General features: G+C 41.3%; 1 protein-coding gene across 1 annotated transcript in view; it reads left to right on the top strand.

Moving 5' to 3' along the window:
• Window positions 1-15,035, top strand: part of LOC129438189 (galectin-5-like) — a 68,093-nt gene that overhangs the window by 1,101 nt on the left and 51,957 nt on the right. The window contains exons 3-4 of the mRNA XM_055196823.2: window positions 131-160; window positions 275-304. Coding sequence (XP_055052798.2) covers window positions 131-160; window positions 275-304 — 60 coding nt within the window. The remainder of the gene's footprint in view (window positions 1-130; window positions 161-274; window positions 305-15,035) is intronic.

Here is a 15,035-nt window from a genome sequence, read left to right as displayed (position 1 = left end):
CTTTTGAAGCCACTTTATCTGTTCAAGGTTATTTGTCAGGTGTGGAAGCCTGGCTAATCATTCAAAAGAAAAAAGTTGACATTTTTATTGAAGTTTTTCTGTAATAAACAATTAAGTTCATTTTTTACAGCCTCAGCAGGCCATGCCTCCTGTATGTGGGGTAAGTCATGTAAAATGTTTTGGTGTTACATATATTTTCAGTCAGTGTTGTGTGATCACAGTGTTGTCTTCTTGTATACAGAATTGATAAAAAAAAAATTCTCTCTCCTCTCAGTTTCCTTCATACCCATCTGCAGTCGGATATGTAAGAACATTTAACACAAATTACATCACATTCACATGAATCAGCACAACTATGAATATAAACATATTCAAACATATAGACCCCTTTAAGGTTTGTTTGTAAACATTTTATGACTTTCGGGTGCGCGCGCAGCATGGGGTCAAACTGTTCATACCATCCAGGCTTTATAATTTAATCTAACAGGGCTGAAAATGATGACTTACCTGAAATGAAGTGAGCACTACAAACACAAGCCTCTTTCATATTTGCATTGTCTCAGTCTGCACGTTAATTGCTTGCAGCTGCAGATGTTGTATTTTTTTTCTGCATGAATCGCGAAAACTTAACGGAAGACCTGGTGTGATTTTCACAGCCCACGACGTAGTACGAAGTAGGCATTTTTGACGATACCGAATAATACGCAACTCAATCTGCTGTAATGACTTTTCTGACCCCGACATGCGCAGTGGGAACCGCTGACACATAAATGCTGAATTTAGCAGTTCTTTAATACTCTGTACAAAGATTTAAAAAAATGACACCAGCAGTTCTTGAATTGAGATGCGGATAAAAAAAATGCACCTTTCTGTCAAATCAACATATATTTTTGTTTTACTTTAACATAACTGTTTCCCAGCCATAGACGAGTTATCAAGTTAATTAAGAGAAAACATTTGCATTCAAAAAGTGTCTCTGAATAATTTTCATGTTAATATGCAATACCACGATTGTCCACTATATGGCGCACTTACCCAATTTATTACACAAAACCTGAAGCCAAACGTATTTACTAATTTAAAACTCTATAATATGTTTTGATAATCGTTCTGAATCTGATCTGTAACAAAATTCCTTCTCAAAAATACAATTATTTCAGCTTTTTACTAAAAAACTGTATTTTTAAAGACAAATACCCATATTTAAGAGTTTATAAGCAGAGAAAAATATAGATAGGATGAACGTTTTTTTCCGTTTTGTTTGTTGTTTGTTTGAAAGCAGATTGTCTGTTCTTTCATTTGATATATTTGTATGTTTATATATTTTATAGAAAAATGTCCAAGTTGTTCATGCTGCATATTTATTTACAGTGTAGATAAGCAAAATATTTTTAGGGCCCGAGCACCGAGGAGCAGGCCAGAATGGCCTGCACCGAAAGGTGCGAAGCCCTATTGATTTTGCTCGGATTATTATTAGGGCCCGAGCACCGAGGAGCAGGCCAGAATGGCCTGCACCGAAAGGTGCGAAGCCCTATTGATTTTGCTCGGATTATTATTAGGGCCCGAGCACCGAGGAGCAGGCCAGAATGGCCTGCACCGAAAGGTGCGAAGCCCTATTGGTTTTGCTCGAATTTATTAGGGCCCGAGCACCGAGGAGCAGGCCAGAATGGCCTGCACCGAAAGGTGCGAAGCCCTATTGTTTTTGCTCGAATTTATTATTAGGGCCCGAGCACCGAGGAGCAGGCCAGAATGGCCTGCACCGAAAGGTGCGAAGCCCTATTGTTTTCCTTAGGATTATTATTAGGGCCCGAGCACCGAGGAGCAGGCCAGAATGGCCTGCACCGAAGGTGCGAAGCCCTATTGTTTTTGCTCGAATTTATTAGGGCCCGAGCACCGAGGAGCAGGCCAGAATGGCCTGCACCGAAAGGTGCGAAGCCCTATTGGTTTTGCTCGAATTTATTATTTTTTTTTTTATTTTTATTTTTATTTTTTTTAACACTTTTGGGCATTTTGGGTGCCTTAACATACTCGAAAACTCTTGAAATTTGGCACAGACGTCAGAGTCGTCCGTCATTGCAAACGGGCAAAGGCTGGAACACGGGCGTGGCACGGGGGCTCTGTAGCGCCCCCTGTAATGCAAAATAAAACATTGATGCACAGATCGTGCAAACATGTACGCACATGTACGAGAGTTGGTACGCATATAGATCTCATCGACCCGAACAACTTTCGCCCTCTAACATTTAAGCTCCGCCCAACAGGAAGTCAGCTATTTTGGATTGTTTAAAAAATGCATGCGTTGAACTTTTGAATACTCCTCCTAGAGGATGCATGCGATTGACACCAAAAGCGGTGAACATGATGTCGAGACATTGGACTTGCTAAATTGCGAAGGGATTTTTGATATCTCGAACGGTTCTGCCATGGCGAGCTGACAAAGTTGTGGCGAAATCAGAGAAACAGGAAGTGTCTAATATCTAAGGCAAAAAATGTCTTATTGTAATGACACGCGGGGTGTTTGTTCGTCTGAAGATTCCGATCGCATCGATGTGCCTATTGTGAGTCTCGGGTATAGCGCCACCACCAGGCGCCAGGAAGTGTGTCAGTCACAAAGCTGGATTTTTTTGAAAGTTCCATGCAATGTTCTTTTAAATACTCCTCCTAGGATTTTCATGCGATTGACACCAAAAGTGGTCACCATGATGCCGAGACATTGTAGATGATAAATTGCGAAGGGATTTTTGATATCTCAAACGCTGTTCCCATGGCAATGCATCAAACTTTACTTTCATTTTAAATCCATATTTAAGCCTTACAGTTCCATACAGTAAACTTTTAAATACTCCTTCTAGGATTTTCATGCGATTTACACGAGAAGTGGTCAACATGATGCCGAGACATTGTAGATGATAAATTGCGAAGCGATTTTTGATATCTTAAACGCTGTTCCCATGGCAATGCATCAAACTTTACTTTCATTTTTACACATATTTAAGGCTGACAGTTACATGCTGTGAACCTTTAAATACTCCTCGTATGGGATTCATGCGATTGACACCAGAAGTGGTCAACATGATGCCGAGACATTGTAGATGATAAATTGCGAAGGAATTTTAGACATCTCGAACGCTGTTCCCATGGCAACGCGTCAAACTTCACTTTAATTTCAGGCATGTTTAAGGCTCTTGGCGTGCTTAGTTGAACTTTAAATTTGGCACACACATCCAGAGATGTATAAAGTACTAGGGACCCAGACTTGAGTAAAAGTACAAGTGCTCTATCAAAAAAGTGAGCACACCACTTAAGTGGAAGTACTGAAGTATTAAACATGTTTTGTACTTAAGTATTGCAAGTAGTTTATTTTAAAATATACTACTCAAGTACTGAAAGTAAAAGTACAAGTATTGTGTAATGTAGTTATTAAAGAAAACAGTCAAAAGTTTGAATATAATATTGTTTATATTATTTCAAATGTTTAAGCTAAAGGACACTCACAATTGCTTTGGCTGTAGCAGGAGTACAAGGACAGGAATGTTCAGATTAATTTAACTAATATGGCAATAGAGAATTCAGAATTAATAAAATATTAGTCGATGTAATGGTAATAGGTAAAGGTACAAGATGTTTCAATGTATTTAGGTTTCCTTCTTTCGCGCACACTCTCCCTTCTCGCGAATTCTCTCTCTCTATCGGTCTCTCTCGTGCACTTTGGTTCTCTCTTCACTTCACATTTGTCCACAACTGCGGCTCATATTTGTGAGTGAGAGGGAGGGAGGGGTCCGCTCTTCACTATCTCCTATTGGTTTAGACCACAATCTGTGTGTGTTTCTAATGTGTATCACCGCTCCGGCAGTGATAATGTAGGTTTGGAATGATTCGTAACATTTGAGTGTAACGAGTAACTATGCAGCACATAAAAAATTTATTGGAGTAAAAGTATTAAACTCATCGAAAATATGTACTGAAGTAAAAGTGGAAGTAGGAGAAAAAAATAATACTTCAGTAGAGTACAGATACTGCCTATTAGTACTTAAGTACAGTAGTGAAGTAGTTCTACTTCGTTACTATACATCTCTGCACACATCAGAGTTTTCGGCTGTTAAGTGTTGACAAAAAGGTCAGACATAGGCGTGTCTCTTAAGTGGCTCACTAGTGCACCTGTTTGTCTAAAATATGGGGTTTCTTTTACCTACAGTTCCCAAATGGCTCAGAAACAACATTAAATAGCCCACTGATATTTTACCCACTTGATGCCCTTGCCCACCGTGCATCGTTTTCTCGGACGCACCGTGTAGCGTTAAAAAAACGTGCGAGGGCCCGCCATTGCTGCTTGCAGCTATATTTATTTTTATTTTTTTTATTTTTTTTAACACTTTTGGACTTTTTGGGTGCCTTAACATACTCGAAAACTCTTGAAATTTGCCACAGACGTCAGAGTCGTCCGTCATCGCAGAAAACCAAAGGCTGGACAACGGGCGTGGCACAGGGGCTCTGTAGCGCCCCCTGTAATGCAAAAAAAACCATTGATGCACAGATCAGGCGAAAATGTACGCACATGTACGAAAGTTGGCACGCTTATAGATCTCATCAACCCGAACAACTTTCGCCCTCTAACATTTAAGCTCTGCCCAACAGGAAGTCGGCTATTTTGGATTGTTTAAAAAATGCATACGGTGAACTTTTAAATACTCCTCCCAGGAGATTCATGGGATTGAAACCAAACGTGGTGATCATGATGTTGAGACATTGGACTTGCTAAATTGCGAAGGGATTTTTGATATCTCGAACGGTTCTGCCATGGCGAGGCGAAAAAGTTGTGGCGAAATCAGAGAAACAGGAAGTGTCTAATATCTAAGGCAAAAAAATTCTTATTGTGATGCCAAGCGGGGCGTTTGTTCGTCTGAAGATTCCGATCGCATCGATGTGCCTATTGTGAGTCTCGGGTATAGCGCCACCAACAGGCGCCAGGAAGTGTGTCAGTCATGAACTTTTAAATACTTCTCCTAGGGAATTCATACAATTGACACCAAACATGGTGAACATGATGCTGAGACATTGGACTTGCTAAATTGCGAAGGGATTTTTGATATCTCGAACGGTGTTGCCATGGCGAGGCGACAAATTAATGGCGAATTCAGAGAAACAGGAAGTGTCTAATATCTAAAGCAAAAAATGTCTTATTGGGATGAAACGCAGTGTGTATGTTCGGCCAAGGATTCCGATCGCATCGATGTGCCTATTGTGAGTCTCGGGTATAGCGCCACCAACAGGCACCAGGAAGTGTGGCAGTCACAAAAGGTGGATTTTTCGACAGTTCCATGTGATGTTCTTTTAAATACTCCTCCTAGGATTTTCATGCGATTGACACGAGAAGTGGTCAACATGATGCCGAGACATTGTAGATGATAAATTGCAAAGGGATTTTTGATATCTCGAACGCTGTTCCCATGGCAACGCGTCAAACTTTACTTTCATTTTAAAGGCATATTTAAGCCTGTCAGTTGCATGCAGTTAACTTTTAAATACTCCTTCTAGGATTTTCATGCGATTGACACGAGAAGTGGTCAACATGATGCCAAAACATTGTAGATGATAAATTGCGAAGGGATTTTTGATATCTCGAACGCTGTTCCCATGGCAACGCGTCAAACTTTACTTTCATTTTTACACATATTTAAGGCTGACAGTTACATGCTGTGAACCTTTAAATACTCCTCGTATGGGATTCATGCGATTGACACCAGAAGTTGTCAACATGATGCCGAGACATTGTAGATGATAAATTGCGAAGGAATTTTTGACATCTCGAACACTGTTCCCATGGCAACGCATCAAACTTTACTTTAATTTCAGGCATGTTTAAGGCTCTTGGCGTGCTTAGTTGAACTTTAAATTTGGCACACACATCAGAGTTGTCGACTGTTAAGTGTTGACAAAAACGTCAGATAAAGGCGTGTCTATTTAGTGGCTAACTAGCGCCCCCGTTTGTCTAAAATGTGGGGTTTCTTTTACATAGAGTACTCAAATTGGTCAGTAGCAACATGAAATAGTCCATTGATATTTACCCACTTGATGCACTAGCCCACTTTGCGTCGTTTTCTCGGAGGCACAGTGTAGCGGTAAAAAAACGTGCGAGGGCCCGCCATCGCTGCTTGCAGCTATATATATTTTTTTTTTTTTTTTTTTTTTCAACACTTGACCTAATTTGGGTCCCTTAACATACTCGAAAACTCTTGAAACTTGGCACACATGTCAGAGTCCCGTACCACTAGGCTCATGCAAAGGCTGAAACACGGGCGTGGCACTGGGGCTCTGTAGCGCCCCCTGTAATGCAAAAACAAACATTGGTGCACAGATTGGGCAAGCATGTACGCACATGTACGAAAGTTGGAACGCATATAGATCTCATCGACCCGAACAACTTTCGCCCTCTAACATTTTAGCTCCGCCCAACAGGAAGTCCGCCATTTTGGATTGTTTAAAAAATGCATGCGGTGAACTTTTGAATACTCCTCCTAGGGGATTCATGCAAATGACACCAAAAGTGGTGATCATGATGTCAAGACATTGGACTTGCTAAATTGCGAAGGGATTTTTGATATCTCGAACGGTGTTGCCATGGCGAAGCGGCAAAGTCATGGCGAAATCAGAGAAACAGGAAGTGTCTAATATCTATGGCAAAAAATATCTTATTGTGATGCCATGCGGGGTGTTTGTTCGTCTGATGATTCCGATCGCATCGATGCGCCTATTGTGACTCCCGGGTATAGCGCCACCACCAGGCGGCAGGAAGTGTGTCAGTTACAAAGCTGGATTTTTTTGACAGTTCCATGCAATGTTCTTTTAAATACTCCTTCTAAAAAAATCATGCAATTGACACCAAAAGTGGTCAACATGATGACGAGACATTGTAGATGATAAATTGCGAAGGGATTTTTGATATCTCGAACGTTGTTCCCATGGCAACGTGTCAAACTTTACTTTCATTTTAAAGGCATATTTAAGCCTTACAGTTTCATGCAGTGAACTTTTAAATACTCCTTCTAGGATATTCATGCGATTGACACCAAAAGTGGTCAACATGATGCTGAGACATGGTAGATGATAAATTGCGAAGGGATTTTTGATATCTCGAATGTTGTTCCTATGGCAACGCGACAAATTTTACTTTAATTTTAAAGGCATATTTAAGCATTACAGTTGTATGCGATGTTCTTTTAAATACTCCTTCTAGGTTAATAATGTTATTGACACCAGAAGTGGTCAACATGATGCTGAGACATTGTAGATGCTAAATTGCGAAGGAATTTTTGACATCTCGAACGCTGTTCCCATGGCAACACGTCAAACTTTACTTTTATTTCAGGCATATTTAAGGCTCTTGGCATGCTTAGATTAAATTTAAATTTGGCAAACACATCAGAGTTGTCGGCTGTTAAGTGTTGACAAAAACGTCAGATAAAGGCGTGTCTATTTAGTGTCTCACTAGCGCCCCCATTTGTCTAAAATATGGGGTTTCTTTTACCTACAGTACCTAAATGGATCAGTAGCAACATGAAATAGTCCACTGATATTTACCCATTTGATGCACATGCCCACCGTGCATCGTTTTCTCGGAGGCACCGTGTAGCGGTAAAAAAACGTGCGAGGGCCCGCCATCGCTGCTTGCAGCTATATTTTTTTTTTTATTTTTTTTTTTATTTTTTTTTTTTTTTAATACTTTTGGGCATTTTGGGTGCCTTAACATACTTGAAAACTCTTGAAATTTGGCACAGACGTTAGAGTCGTCCGTCATTGCGAACAGACAAAGACTGGAACACGGGCGTGGCACGGGGGCTCTGTAGCGCCCCCTGTAATGCAAAAACAAACAGTAGTGCGCAGATCGGGCAAACATGTACGCACATTTACGAAAGTTGGTACACATATAGATCTCATCGACCCGAACAACTTTCGCCCTCTAACATTTTAGCTCCGCCCAACAGGAAGTCCGCCATTTTGGATTGTTTAAAAAATGCATGCGGTGAACTTTTGAATACTCCTCCTAGGGGATTCAAGCAAATGACACCAAACGTGGTGATCAGGATGTCAAGACATTGGACTTGCTAAATTGCGAAGGGATTTTTGATATCTCCAACGGTGTTGCAATGGCGAAGCGGCAAAGTCATGGCGAAATTAGAGAAACAGAAAGTGTCTAATATCTAAGGCAAAACATGTCTTATAGTGATGACACGCTGGGTGTTTGTTCGTCTGAAGATTCCGATCGCATTGATGTGCCTATTGTGAGTCTCGGGTATAGCGCCACCACCAGGCGCCAGGAAGTGTTGCAGTCACAAAGGTTGACTTTTTTGACAGTTCCATGTGATGTTCTTTTAAATACTCCTCCTAGAATGTTTATGCGATTGACACCAAAAGTGGTCAACATGATGCCAAGACATAGTAGATGATAAATTGCGAACGGATTTTTGATATCTCAAACGCTGTTCCCATGGCAACCTGTCAAACTTTACTTTCATTTTAAAGGCATATTTAAGCCTTTCAGTTGCATACAGTTAACTTTTAAATACTCCTTATAGGATTTTCTTGCGATTGACACGAGAAGTGGTCAACATAATGCAAAGACATTGTAGATGATAAATTGCGAAGGAATTTTTGACTTCTCGAACGCTGTTCCCATGGCAACGCGTCAAACTTTACTTTAATTTCAGGCATATTTAAGGCTCTTGGCGTGCTTAGTTGAACTTTAAATTTGGCACACACATCAGAGTTTTCGGCTGTTAAGTGTTGACAAAAAGGTCAGACATAGGTGTGTCTCTTAAGTGGCTCACTAGTGCCCCTGTTTGTCTAAAATGTGGGGTTTCTTTTACCTACAGTCCCCAAATGGCTCAGAAACAACATTAAATAGCCCACTGATATTTTACCCACTTGATGCCCTTGCCCACCGTGCATCGTTTTCTCGGACGCACCGTGTAGCGGTAAAAAAACGTGCGAGGGCCCGCCATCGCTGCTTGCAGCTATATTTATTTTTTTATTTTTTTTATTTTTTATTTTTTTTAACACTTTTGGGCATTTTGGGTGCCTTAACATACTCGAAAACTCTTGAAATTTGGCACAGACGTCAGAGTCGTCCGTCATTGCAAACGGGCAAAGGCTGGAACACGGGCGTGGCACGGGGGCTCTGTAGCGCCCCCTGTAATGCAAAATAAAACATTGATGCACAGATCGTGCAAACATGTACGCACATGTACGAGAGTTGGTACGCATATAGATCTCATCGACCCGAACAACTTTCGCCCTCTAACATTTAAGCTCCGCCCAACAGGAAGTCAGCTATTTTGGATTGTTTAAAAAATGCATGCGTTGAACTTTTGAATACTCCTCCTAGAGGATGCATGCGATTGACACCAAAAGTGGTGAACATGATGTCGAGACATTGGACTTGCTAAATTGCGAAGGGATTTTTGATATCTCGAACGGTTCTGCCATGGCGAGCCGACAAAGTTGTGGCGAAATCAGAGAAACAGGAAGTGTCTAATATCTAAAGCAAAAAATGTCTTATTGTAATGACACGCGGGGTGTTTGTTCGTCTGAAGATTCCGATCGCATCGATGTGCCTATTGTGAGTCTCGGGTATAGCGCCACCACCAGGCGCCAGGAAGTGTGTCAGTCACAAAGCTGGATTTTTTTGAAAGTTCCATGCAATGTTCTTTTAAATACTCCTTCTAGGATTTTCATGCGATTGACACCAAAAGTGGTCACCATGATGCCGAGACATTGTAGATGATAAATTGCGAAGGGATTTTTGATATCTCAAACGCTGTTCCCATGGCAACGCGTCAAACTTTACTTTCATTTTAAAGGCATATTTAAGCCTTTCAGTTCCATACAGTTAACTTTTAAATACTCCTTCTAGGATTTTCATGCGATTGACACCAAAAGTGGTCAACATGATGCCGAGACATTGTAGATGATAAATTGCGAAGGGATTTTTGATATCTCAAACGCTGTTCCCATGGCAACCTGTCAAACTTTACTTTCATTTTAAAGGCATATTTAAGCCTTTCATACAGTTAACTTTTAAATACTCCTCCTAGGATTTTCATGCGATTGACACGAGAAGTGGTCAACATGATGCCGAGACATTGTAGATGATAAATTGCGAAGGGATTTTTGATATCTCAAACGCTGTTCCCATGGCAACCTGTCAAACTTTACTTTCATTTTAAAGGCATATTTAAGCCTTTCATACAGTTAACTTTTAAATACTCCTTCTAGGATTTTCATGCGATTGACACGAGAAGTGGTCAACATGATGCCGAGACATTGTAGATGATAAATTGCGAAGGGATTATGATATCTCAAACGCTGATGTCATGGCAATGCATCAAACTTTACTTTCATTTTTACACATATTTAAGGCTGACAGTTACATGCTGTGAACCTTTAAATACTCCTCGTATGGGATTCATGCGATTGACACCAGAAGTGGTCAACATGATGCCGAGACATTGTAGATGATAAATTGCGAAGGAATTTTAGACATCTCGAACGCTGTTCTCATGGCAACGCGTCAAACTTTACTTTAATTTCAGGCATGTTTAAGGCTCTTGGCGTGCTTAGTTGAACTTTAAATTTGGCACACACATCCAGAGATGTATAAAGTACTAGGGACCCAGACTTGAGTAAAAGTACAAGTGCTCTATCAAAAAAGTGAGCACACCACTTAAGTGGAAGTACTGAAGTATTAAACATGTTTTGTACTTAAGTATTGCAAGTAGTTTATTTTAAAATATACTACTCAAGTACTGAAAGTAAAAGTACAAGTATTGTGTAATGTAGTTATTAAAGAAAACAGTCAAAAGTTTGAATATAATATTGTTTATATTATTTCAAATGTTTAAGCTAAAGGACACTCACAATTGCTTTGGCTGTAGCAGGAGTACAAGGACAGGAATGTTCAGATTAATTTAACTAATATGGCAATAGAGAATTCAGAATTAATAAAATATTAGTCGATGTAATGGTAATAGGTAAAGGTACAAGATGTTTCAATGTATTTAGGTTTCCTTCTTTCGCGCACACTCGCCCTTTTTCGCGAATTCTCTCTCTCTAACGGTCTCTCTCGTGCACTTTGGTTCTCTCTTCACTTTACATTTGTCCACAACCGCGGCTCATATTTGTGAGTGAGAGGGAGGGAGGGGTCCGCTCTTCACTATCTCCTATTGGTTTAGACCACAATCTGTGTGTGTTTCTAATGTGTATCACCGCTCCGGCAGTGATAATGTAGGTTTGGAATGATTCGTAACATTTGAGTGTAACGAGTAACTATGCAGCACATAAAAAATGTATTGGAGTAAAAGTATTAAACTCATCGAAAATATGTACTGAAGTAAAAGTGGAAGTAGGAGAAAAAAATAATACTTCAGTAGAGTACAGATACTGCCTATTAGTACTTAAGTACAGTAGTGAAGTAGTTCTACTTCGTTACTATACATCTCTGCACACATCAGAGTTTTCGGCTGTTAAGTGTTGACAAAAAGGTCAGACATAGGCGTGTCTCTTAAGTGGCTCACTAGTGCACCTGTTTGTCTAAAATGTGGGGTTTCTTTTACCTACAGTCCCCAAATGGCTCAGAAACAACATTAAATAGCCCACTGATATTTTACCCACTTGATGCCCTTGCCCACCGTGCATCGTTTTCTCGGACGCACCATGTAGCGGTAAAAAAACGTGCGAGGGCCCGCCATTGCTGCTTGCAGCTATATTTAGGGCCCGAGCACCGAGGAGCAGGCCAGAATGGCCTGCACCGAAAGGTGCGAAGCCCTATTGTTTTTGCTCGGATTATTATTAGGGCCCGAGCACCGAGGAGCAGGCCAGAATGGCCTGCACCGAAAGGTGCGAAGCCCTATTGTTTTTGCTCGGATTATTATTAGGGCCCGAGCACCGAGGAGCAGGCCAGAATGGCCTGCACCGAAAGGTGCGAAGCCCTATTGTTTTTGCTCGGATTATTAGGGCCCGAGCACCGAGGAGCAGGCCAGAATGGCCTGCACCGAAAGGTGCGAAGCCCTATTGTTTTTGCTCGGATTATTCTTTTTATTTTTAGGGCCCGAGCACCGTGGAGCAGGCCAGAATGGCCTGCACCGAAAGGTGCGAAGCCCTATTGTTTTTGCTCGGATTTATTATTTTTATTATTATTATTTTTTAACATTTTTGGGCATTTTGGGTGCCTAAACATACTCGAAAACTCTTGAAATTTGGCACAGACGTCAGAGTCGTCGGCCATTAGGACTGGGCAAAGGCTGGAACACGGGCGTGGCAAGGGAGCTCTGTAGCGCCCCCTGTAATGCAAAAACAAACATTGGGGCACAGATTCGGCAAAAATGTACGCACATGTACGAGAGTTGATACGCATATAGATCTCATCGACCCGAACAACTTTCGCCCTCTAAAATTTAAGCTCCGCCCAACAGGAAGTCAGCCATTTTGGATTGTTTAAAAAATGCATGCGGTGAACTTTTAAATACTCCTCCTAGGGGATTCATGCAAATGACACCAAACGTGGTGATCATGAGGTCAAGACATTGGACTTGCTAAATTGCGAAGGGATTTTTGATATCTCGAACGGTGTTGCCATGGCGATGCGGCAAAGTCATGGCGAAATCAGAGAAACAGGAAGTGTCTAATATCTATGGCAAAAAATATCTTATTTTGATGCCATGCGGAGTGTTTGTTCGTCTGAAGATTCCGATCGCATCGATGTGCCTATTGTGAGTCTCGGGTATAGCGCCACCACCAGGCGCCAGGAAGTGTGTCAGTCACAAAGGTGGATTTTTTTGACAGTTCCATCTGATGTTCTTTTAAATACTCCCTCTAGGATTTTCATGTGATTGACACCAAAAGTGGTCACCATGATGCCAAGGCATAGTAGATGATAAATTGCGAAGGGATTTTTGATATCTCGAACGCTGTTCCCATGGCAATACCCCAACCTTTACTTTTATTTCAGGCATATTTAGGGCTCTTGGCGTGCTTAGATTAACCTAAAAGTTGGCACACACATCAGAGTTGTCGGCTGTTAAGTGTGCACAAAAAGGTCCGACATAGGCGTGTCTCTTAAGTGGCTCACTAGCGCCCCCGTTTGCCTAAAATGTGTGGGTTTTTTTACCTACAGTCCCCAAAAGGGTCAGTACCAAAATATAATAGTCCACCGATATTTGCCCACTTGATGCACTTGCCCACCGTGCATCGTTTTCTCGAAGGCACCGTGTCGCGGTAAAAAAAAACGTGCGAGGGCCCGCCATTGCTGCTTGCAGCTATATTTATTTATTTTTTTTTTTATTTTTTTCAACACTTTTGGACATTTTGGGGGCCTTAACATACTCGAAAACTCTTGAAATTTGGCACAGACATCAGAGTCGTCCGTGATCGCCGAAAGCCAAAGGCTGGAACACGGGCGTGGCACGGGGGCTCTGTAGCGCCCCCTGTAATGCAAAAACAAACAGGAGTGCACAGATCGGGCAAACATGTACGCATATTTACGAAAGTTGGTACGCATATAGATCTCATCGACCCGAACAACTTTCGCCCTCTAACATTTTAGCTCCGCCCAACAGGAAGTCCGCCATTTTGGGTTGTTTAAAAAATGCATGCGGTGAACTTTTGAATACTCCTCCTAGGGGATTCATGCAAATGACACCAAATGTGGTGATCATGATGTCAAGACATTGGACTTGCTAAATTGCGAAGGGATTTTTGATATCTCGAACGGTGTTGCCATGGCGAAGCGGCAAAGTCATGGCGAAATCAGAGAAACAGGAAGTGTCTAATATCTAAGGCAAAAATGTCTTATAGTGATGACATGCGGGGTGTTTGTTCGTCTGAAGTTTCCGATCGCATCGATGTGCCTATTGTAAGTCTCGGGTATAGCGCCACCACCAGGCGCCAGGAAGTGTTGCAGTCACAAAGGTTGATTTTTTTGACAGTTCCATGTGATGTTCTTTTAAATACCCCTCCTAGAATGTTTATGCGATTGACACCAAAAGTGGTCAACATGATGCCAAGACATAGTAGATGATAAATTGCGAAGGGATTTTTGATATCTCAAACGTTGTTCCCATGACAACGCGTCAAACTTTACTTTCATTTTAAAGGCATATTTAAGCCCATGCAGTGAACTTTTCAATACTCCTTCTAGGATATTCATGCGATTGACACCAAACGTGGTCAACATGATGCCGAGACATTGGAGATGATAAAAAAGTGAAGGGATTTTTGATATCTCAAACGCTGTTCCCATGGCAACGCGTCAAACTTTTTACTTTCATTTTAAAGGCTTATTTAAGCCTGACAGTCGCATGCAATGTTCTTTTTAATACTCCTTCTAGGGAAATAATGCAATTCACACCAGAAGTTGTCAACATGATGCTGAGACATTGTAGACGCTAAATTGCGAAGGAATTTTTGACATCTCTAACGCTGTTCCCATGGCAACGTGTCAAACTTTACTTTTATGTCAGGCATATTTAAGGCTCTTGGTGTGCTTAGATTAACTTTAAATTTGGCACACACATCAGATTTGTCGGCTGTTAAGTGTTGACAAAAACGTCAGATAAAGGCGTGTCTATTTAGTGGCTCACTAGTGCCCCCGTTTGTCTAAAATGTGGGGTTTCTTTTACCTACAGTACCTAAATGGGTCAGTAGCAGCATGATATTTACCCACTTGATGCACTTGCCCACCGTGCATCGTTTTCTCGGAGGCACCGTGTAGCGGTAAACAAACGTGCGAGGGCCCGCCATCGCTGCTTGCAGCTATATTTATTAGGGCCCGAGCACCGAGGAGCAGGCCAGAATGGCCTGCACCGAAAGGTGCGAAGCCCTATTGTTTTTGCTCGGATTATTATTTTTATTATTTTTTTTTTTTCTTTTTTTTTTTTTTATTATTTTTTTCAACACTTTTGGGAATTTTGAGTGCCTTAACATACTCGAAAACTCTTGAAATTTGTCACAGATGTCAGAGTCGTCCGTCATCGCAGAAAACC

Source organism: Misgurnus anguillicaudatus, chromosome 24 (genome assembly GCF_027580225.2).
Source record: "Misgurnus anguillicaudatus chromosome 24, ASM2758022v2, whole genome shotgun sequence".
Taxonomy (NCBI): Eukaryota; Metazoa; Chordata; class Actinopteri; order Cypriniformes; family Cobitidae; genus Misgurnus; species Misgurnus anguillicaudatus.
The sequence above is the reverse complement of the archived record's forward strand: the minus strand, read 5'-3'. Positions and strand labels throughout refer to the sequence as shown.